Here is an 8,299-nt window from a genome sequence, read left to right on the forward strand (position 1 = left end):
AGAGGAGCCTGGTGGCCTACAATTCATGGGGTTGGAAAGAGTCAGACACGACTTAGCAACTGAGCACCCGAAATCCCACTGAAGTGGTAGAGAGAGATTTGAACCTATGTGTGCCTGACTGGGGCAGCTCTGTGCTTCTGCTCAGCCTCCCCGGGCTCAGAACGAGGCCCTTGAAATAGGCAGAGAGTGTGCTAGTGGACTGGTGAAGAGAGGGACGCTAAGGACAGGAAAACAAGGAAGGTGGGTAGGGCGCTCGGAGCTGCCAGCAAGGTGCGCTTGGGGGCGAGGGGGCGGGTTCGCTGGCCTGGGGACAGCGAGGGCAGCCCGGAGTGGGGCCGGCCTAGGGCTTCTCAGGTGGCACCAGAGGGCTGAGGACATGGAAGTGGATGGAAGGGAAGCCCTGCTTGCCAGCAAGTAGCAGGGGGGACCGTTGGCTGCTTCCTTGAGCAGGGACACCTGGGACCCTGTGTCCTGCCACATCCCCCGAAGGCCCCCACCTGGGGAGCGGAAGTGGTGTGTGCAGCAGGGGTGCAGCCCACTCCCCCACGTACCCACCGGCGCCCACCGACAGCTCCCCAGTGTCCCCGGAACATGTGGCTGGGCCGCCCCCCAGGGCCTCCCCCCCCCCCCCCCCCCCCCGCCCCCGGCACACCGCCAGCGACCTCACGCACACTCACAACGCGTCTCCGCTCACCGGGCGATGTTAACATCTCATTATCTTTGTTACTGTAATTACATTATCCGCTGCTTTATGCAGAATTATCCTCCGAGGACTAATTGATGGCTCCATGTTTAATTCATTAATCATTAGCATCAAATTCGACAATTACAGTGCACACTGATTGTGGGATTGCAGGCGTAATGAGGGGAGAATTAACAAAGAAAAGGGAAGGCACCCACCCTCCCTTGGGGTTTTGCATTGGGGGGCTTGGGGGGAGGAGGTTTGGGCCTTGTGGTGCCTTTGGGTGGGGTTGGGGTAGGAGGGGAGTGAGACCTGGAACCTCGGGGGAGATGGTGAGGGGGCGGCGGGAAGTCCGGCCCTGAGGCTGCTGCTCCCCTGGAAGGTTTCCTGACCGGGCTTGTCAAGGCGGGGCGGGGGGAGGCCACCCCGAGAAAGGCTGAGATGGCAGGGACCTGTTAGGCGCAGCGGGAGGGGGCAGGATTCCGGAGAGCGGGGCCTCGGTGTGTGACGGCGAGGGGCTGGCCCGCACTGGTGTTAATCAGCGCTTGCTGTGTGTCTGCTCCCACCGTGGGTGTCAGGAAACACAGAACTCGCCCCACCCTGCAGCATCCTGCGAGCCCCAGAGCATCGGTGTGACTCGGCTGGCCTGTTCCTTTCCCTTCCAGGTGCTTCTGCTCAGGGCTGCCTGGCCCTGGGCTTCTTGCAGACACTTGCCCCTTGTGCTCGTGGGGCTGGTCGAGGGCCTCTGTCAGGCTCGTCCAACCCCAGGGGTCTCTGCCCGTCCTGAGCACCCAGCACCCGGCCACTCTCCCCTACCCCGATGTCCGTGCAGACCCCTGGGCGTGGCCGCTGCTGCTTAGACCTGCCTGCTGGCCGTGGCTTCCTGGCCTCAGGCCCTGGGGGATCTCAGGTCAGTGGCCCAAGGCGAGAGGGCTGCGATCGCCTCCTGGGGCTGTCCATGGTGACTGATGAGCCAGGGAGGGCCCTGCCACCGCCCCTGGCGCTCCTGGAGCTGCCGCCCCATTCCCCCGGCTCCGCCGTCCTTCCCCCTGATGGGAAACGAAAGATTAATTTTCTGCAGCCCAACAGGATAATTACTAATACTAATTAGACATAATTACTTGAATTTGATACACTTATTTCTTGTCAGAATGGCAGCAGAGCTGAGGCACAGCCCATGGCGTGTGTGGCCTGGAGTGCGGGCTTCAGGTCCTGACCAGGAGGGTCAGGAGCTCAGGCTGTGACAGGGAGTCAGCCCCACTGCCACCCCCCCAACTTCTGGCTCTGCTCACAGGGCAGGGAGGAGTGGGGGAACAGTGCAGGGAGCGAGGTGGGGCGTGAGGTCTCAGGCTGGCCTGAGTCCCCACCCCGGTTCTCTGGAGAACCTGGCACGTCACTCAGTGAACCCAGGAGGGCCTCGTTTTTTTGCCAGTGTCCCGCAGGCATTTCTCAAGCTCTGTCCCTGGGTAGCTGTGCTTTCAGGACGGCCTGTGGGCCACCCTTCCCTGGGGCCCCTCCCAGTCTGACCCTTACCCCCACCCCCCCGCCCCCAGGTACCCCCCACCTGGCTGGAAGCCCAGCCTGGGCCGGTCCGCGCCCCGAGGGGCTGCACCAGCGCGCTTGCTCTGTGTCCAGTGCTGACCCGTGGACTGAGGCCGCTGCCCTGCCCCCAGGTACGCAGGACCCAGTGAGGCCGGGAGAGGAGCGGGGTTCCCCCCCACACTGCCCTGGAACAGCCCTCCAGGTCTCAGCGGAGGGGGGCCAGGCGTGCCTGAGAAACAGGGAGTTGGGGGCGGCCGGCACTGGAGACCCTCCCTGCCTTTGCAGCCCCCCTGCCAACCTCTGCTGGCCCCAGGCGGCGCTGGTGGCACTGGCATTGCCATCAGCCCCCTGTGCAGCCAGCTCATCAGCCTCGCCACAGGGGAACGGGGAGGGAAGCCAGGGTTGGGGGGAGTGGCGCTGGGGGCTTTGAAGGCAGGAAGGGGCCCCTGCAGATGAGATCAAGGAGTGGTCCAGACAGGGGGTTTCTCCCCACACTGCCTCTGCAATAGGCCAAGGCCCCTCCCCGACCTTCCAGGTGGTCAGGAACCTCCCTTCCCATATCCCTCACTCTCGCTCTCTTTACCGGGGGTCGCTGTCTGGACCTTGCTCACGTGGCTCTTCCCCTTACCTCTCCCCTGCCTCTTCAGCGGGTGGCTCACTCTCACCTGCATCCTGACCCTCAGCCCTGATCCATCAGTCAGTGCAGCTCAGGGAGGGTGTAGACAGGAGGAGACCCCCCACCCCACCCTGGGGCCAGTGCACCTGCTGCCCCCCCACTCCCCACTCCAGGCAACAGAGCATCAGCTCCTCCCAGAGACACTTTGCAGGTCCCCACTAAGCCCCCCCGCCCCAGCTCGGACAGTGGGAGGGGCTGGCCGCCCACAGCCCAGGGTCTGCTCCCACGTCCCACGCCAAGCCCAGGCCCCCCTGGGGATGGGGGGTGGAGGCCTGGCCAGGGCAGGTCACCGTCCAGGGGCCGTGCCGGCCTCCATAGGCCGCTCTGTTGAGTCTGGAAGGAGGCAGGCAAGCAGGGAGGGAGGGCGCCGCGTGTCTGCCTCTAATGAAGTTTGACATTTAGTGGTGAGCGCCGGGCGGGGTGCGGGAGACGGGAGCTTGATTAGCGCGCTCTAATTGACAGTAATTAGGCAGCTCCCTGATTGTCTCTAATTCTGCTATTAATTGTGAGGAGCTGGGAGTGTGATTGAGGATAAATTTGGTGCGGAGCTGCTGGGGTTTCAGCTCCCCACGAGCGAGTTCCCGGCCGCCTTCCACCCCTCTGGGCTGCAGAGCCTGGCTTCCCCCTGCCTTCCCCCTGCTCTGCCTGAGTTTCCCACTCTCTCCTCCTCCAGGCCTGGGGCTCCGGGGTGGGGTGGGGTTGAGGGGAGAGGGCGGGAGGGGCTGCTCCCCGGGGTGGGTGCCCCAGCTGCAGGTCAGGGTGCTGCCCCCTCCCCGCTTCCCACACGTCTCCCCCTCTCCCTCACCAGCCAGTGGCCCCGCTGAGGTGCTCAGCTCCAGCCCCAAGCTGGAGCCCCCCCCATCTCCCCACTCCAACCGGAAGAAGCACCGGAGGAAAAAGAGCACCGGGACCCCCCGACCAGACGGCCCCAGCAGTGCTGCTGAAGGTTAGGGGGACCCCCCGAGGGAAACCGGGGCACAGGAGGTGGGCAGGGGGACTTGGGGATCGTCCTCCTCGAAACGTCATGCCCACGTACCCTCTTGTCTGTATTCAGTTAAGCACTTTCCGATAATAATTTCCCATAAGAGCAGCTCCATACCTTCTGGTCATTTAGACCTGGTGTCTTAGGAAAAATGCTCCTTCTTTGGCCTAACTTAACCCCTTGTGAAAACGTGGGCTTTCTTCGTTTATTCTCATCGAAGGTAGAAGACGGCAGGCTGCCAGTCCCATACCTCTTCCTGGGTGACGCAGGCAGGACCTGTGTTCCCTGCGTCTCGCGTCGCGCCCGTCGAGTTTTTAAGCATCCGCGTGTCAGGCTGAGTCTCTCCTTAGCCGTCTTTGGGCAGAGAAGCCCCCGCTCCTCAGATGTTTTCCATGGGTTCTTCCTCCTAGCTCCTTAGTCATCACAGTGCTGCTCGTCTGGTTTTCCTCACATCCTCTTCGAAGTGTGTCTCTTCTCAGTGGCTGGAGTCCCTCTGAAAGTTTAACTTAGCTGGATGCACAGTTGCTGGGCTCTGCTCCCATGGCAGGGGCAGGGCTGTGGGGAGACCCTCGCTAAAGGAAACAGCAGCTTCTGCATAGCCGGCCTGTGACACAGGGGTGCCTGGCGCTCATGGCCCAGGGGCCCATCTGGACCAGGGAACTGTGTCCCCATGGATGATCAGGGCCGTAGGGTTCAGAGACGGTGGGGAGCGAGGTGAGGCGGAATGGTGGAGCCTGGGGAAAGAAAGGTTCCAGCTTTTGCCATGAAGATGGTTCTGTTCAGGGCTTCTCGAAGCGGGAGCCCGGCCCCGAGGACTTCCTGGGTAGAGGGGGAGTCAGCGCCACAGGGGCCACGAGAGGCTGCCCTGCAGAGCCTGTGGCCTCATCTCTGCAGCCCCCACGACACACTTCTGCTGGTCGGGAGCTGTGTGCCCCCTGGGGAGGGGTGGCGAGCGGGGGTGAGCATCAGGAGTGAGGCTCACAGTGATGGTCTGCTGGCGGCGTAGAGCCTGAAGCAGTGCCCACCCCCACACTGCTGGGGGGTCACAGTTCAGCCCCCAGGACTTGTGATCGCACACGTCTGCGGGTCCCTATCTGCTCACACATCCCAGGTGGTCTGTGGAGGAAACGGAGGCTGCTCCCCACCCCTGCCCTCCCTGCCTGCCTGTGCCAGGGGAGGGGGGGAGGGGCCTGGCTCCCAGGAGCCCCACGCCGACGCCGTCAGGAATATTGGGTTTAATGAGCTGCAAAATGAGGCGGCTGCAGCTGACATGTACGGATGGTGCCCACACCCGCCTCCAACACCCCCACACACACACCCCTGCCCCCCGGCATTGCCTCCCAGTGCCCCGGCGCATCTTCTCCAGACACTGGGCTCCGCTTTCTCTGGGAAGCACCCCTCTGACTTCCAGACCTGTTCCTGGCCGCACCGGGGCTGCCAACAAACCTTGCGTCCCACCTTTTCCACCCAGGCTCCACAGGTGGCCAGGCTGGCGGGCTGCTCTCCGCACCCCCACTTCCCCGCCCCATGGGGAGCCCCAAGAACACAGTCCTCCAGGCTGGGACCCCGGAGGGGCTGCATGTGCGTGCGGCAGGGGCCCTGCCCTGACGGGTGTGCGCGCCCTGTGTGTGCCCGCAGAGGCCGAGGAGTCGTTCGAGTTCGTGGTGGTGTCCCTCACCGGGCAGACGTGGCACTTCGAGGCCTCGACGGCCGAGGAGCGGGAGCTGTGGGTGCAGAGTGTGCAGGCCCAGATCCTCGCCAGCCTGCAGGGCTGCCGCAGTGCCAAGGACAAGGTGGGCGCCGGGCAGAGGGGCTGGGGGTGGGTGCCCCGGGCTGGCCTCCTTACTCACTGGCCACCCCCCCACCCATCCCTTCAGACTCGACTGGGGAACCAGAACGCAGCTCTGGCCGTGCAGGCCGTGCGCACCGTCCGGGGCAACAGCTTCTGTATTGACTGCGACGCCCCCAGTGAGTGCTGGGGCGGTGGGACCAGGCTGGGCGCTCCGGGTCGGGGGAGCTCGAGGGTGGAGGGGCTCCATCATCTCCTCTCCTCGCCTAGATCCAGACTGGGCCAGCCTGAACCTGGGCGCGCTCATGTGCATCGAGTGCTCCGGGACGCACCGGCATTTGGGAGCTCACCTTTCCCGGGTCCGCTCACTCGACCTCGACGACTGGCCACCCGAGCTGCTGGCCGTCATGACCGCCATGGGCAACGCCCTGGCCAACAGCGTCTGGGAGGGGGCCCTGGATGGCTATGCTAAACCGGGGCCCGATGCCTGCAGGTGAGGGCATGAGGCCCCGGGTGCCCCTGCTGGGTAGGGGGATTGGGGGAGGGGGGCCCCCCCAGGCTGTGACAGGGCTGCGGGCTGGAAGGGTTAAACCCGGCCGTTTCTCTGCTCGGCAGTGGGCCTGGGGGTGCCTTCCGCCTGTCACTCAGAGCCTCACAACCTCCGGCCCTTTCTCCGCAGTTATCAGCCCGTCGTAGGGCGGGGGGGGGGGGGGGGGGGGGGGGGGGGGGGGCGCGCATGCGCAGGGCCCTATCGCGCGGTGGCGCAAAGGCTACAGCCGGAGCGCAGAGATGCAGAGAATAGGTGGTAGATAGATAGGGTTGTGCGTGGACCCCAAGGGCTGGCCCCGCCTCCTTTGTTCCTGCAGGGTCAGATAAGCTGCCCACCCCCGGCCCCCAACCCTGCCTGGAATCTGCCCGCCCTCTCGGCCCCCTGAGTCCCCGCCAGCCCCCCTCCCCCGCGCATCCCCGTCGCCCCCAGGGGGTCTCCCCCCAAGAGTTCCATCCAGTATCTCCCACACTCTCTGCGCCACCCGCTGCCCCCAACTGCCCTGGGTCCCTCGGGCTGGTCTTTGCTCTGGTCCTGGCCCCCTACCCCCTGCCTCGCTCTCGGTCCCCTGACCGCCCCCCCGGCCTGGCCCTGCTTGTGCCCGCAGAGAGGAGAAGGAGCGCTGGATCCGGGCCAAGTATGAGCAGAAGCTCTTCCTGGCCCCACTGCCCAGCTCGGACGTGCCGCTGGGCCAGCAGCTGCTCCGGGCAGTGGTGGAGGACGACCTGCGGCTGCTGGTGACACTCCTGGCGCACGGGTCCAAGGAGGAGGTGAACGAGACCTACGGTGACGGGGACGGGCGGACGGCCCTGCACCTGTCCAGCGCCATGGCCAATGTGGTCTTCACGCAGCTGCTTATCTGGGTGAGTTGGGGGGCCCTTCCTGATCTCCCTGACATCCATCCTCCCCACCGCCCCCCACCCGGGGGGGAACCCACACCTTTCCTGCCAACCGTGAGAACGTGCTTCCTTCTGCAGTACGGGGTGGACGTTCGGAGCCGGGATGCCCGCGGCCTGACCCCGCTGGCCTACGCTCGCCGCGCCGGCAGCCAGGAGTGTGCCGACATCCTCATCCAGCACGGCTGCCCCGGGGAGGGCTGCGGCGTGACCCCTGCCCCCAGCAGAGAGCCGGCCAATGGCACCAGCACCTCCGCCGAGCTGCACCGCAGCCCCAGCCTCCTGTGAGTCCCAGGAGGAGGCCGGAGGGGCCAGGACTGGCGCCGGGGCATGGGCACCCACCTCCCTCCAGGCCCTGGGGGAGACAAGAGACACAGAGGCTGAGACCCAAGGACCCGGGAAGAGTCTGGGAGGAGAGCCAGATGGGAAGGTCAGAGGAGACGCCTGGGACTCCAGCCACCGCAGGTGTTTGGCCCCTGCCCGGCCAGCACTGCTGCAAAGGGACAGGACGCTTTGGGGGTGCTGTGAGAGGAGGGGAGCAGGACCTCGCCCTCCTCCAGGTTCCCGCCTTCTCGTGCCAGCCCCTCGTAGGGCCCCCGACCCAGAGACGGGAGCCTGGGTGGGCCAGAGGTCCCATGTAAATGTGTACATTGCGATATTTATGTTTGTGTACATACTTGGTGTGTGTGTGTGATGAGCCAATAAACCAGACCGTGTGTGGGGGGGGCTGGCTGTGGCCTTTCATCTCCCCACCCTTCTGAGAAAACACCCCTTGGGGCTCTGCTTCTGCGTCCCTGTCCTCTCTGCTGTACTTTGGGGTGCCCCTCCACCCCGCCCAGCCCCCTCCGTGGGCTTCTCTCAGCCCCTCTTTCTCCAGGCGTGTCGTTGAGTCTGTCAGCCACCCCGGGAGGGGAGACTGGCCCTGTGCTTCCCACTGGGAGCTCCCTGCCGTTCCCCATCACCCTCACAGAGGTTTCCTGTTGGTCTCCTTGTTTTCATCCGTATGCTGTCAAGTAGCCTTATTAACGCCATGCCTGTGCTGGCCAGAGGTCACCCACAGAGAGGGCAAGAGTCGTCCGGGAACCAGCCCCACAGCCAGGCGTGCAGGGGTCAGCGCCCAGGAGAGTCTGAGGACGTGATGGGATGAGGGGGGCTCGTGCCAGGGGAGGAGACACATCGCCCGCC

The 8,299-nt window shown here is 65.0% G+C and overlaps 1 protein-coding gene across 7 annotated transcripts in view; it reads left to right on the forward strand.

Moving 5' to 3' along the window:
• AGAP3 (ArfGAP with GTPase domain, ankyrin repeat and PH domain 3) overlaps window positions 1-7,882 on the forward strand; it is a 56,531-nt gene extending 48,649 nt beyond the window's left edge. For 3 of the 7 annotated variants that reach the window (XM_027969021.2, XM_042249264.2, XM_042249266.2), the window contains 7 exons: window positions 2,236-2,355; window positions 3,709-3,846; window positions 5,521-5,675; window positions 5,760-5,850; window positions 5,942-6,164; window positions 6,826-7,081; window positions 7,196-7,882. In XM_027969021.2, the coding sequence (XP_027824822.1) occupies window positions 2,236-2,355; window positions 3,709-3,846; window positions 5,521-5,675; window positions 5,760-5,850; window positions 5,942-6,164; window positions 6,826-7,081; window positions 7,196-7,402 (1,190 nt within the window). In that variant the 3' untranslated portion in view covers window positions 7,403-7,882. The remainder of the gene's footprint in view (window positions 1-2,235; window positions 2,356-3,708; window positions 3,847-5,520; window positions 5,676-5,759; window positions 5,851-5,941; window positions 6,165-6,825; window positions 7,082-7,195) is intronic. The other 4 variants (XM_042249269.1, XM_042249267.2, XM_042249268.2 and 1 more) reach the window with 2 other exon arrangements.
• Window positions 7,883-8,299: the final 417 nt, after the last annotated feature.

Source organism: Ovis aries, chromosome 4 (assembly GCF_016772045.2).
Source record: "Ovis aries strain OAR_USU_Benz2616 breed Rambouillet chromosome 4, ARS-UI_Ramb_v3.0, whole genome shotgun sequence".
NCBI lineage: Eukaryota > Metazoa > Chordata > Mammalia > Artiodactyla > Bovidae > Ovis > Ovis aries.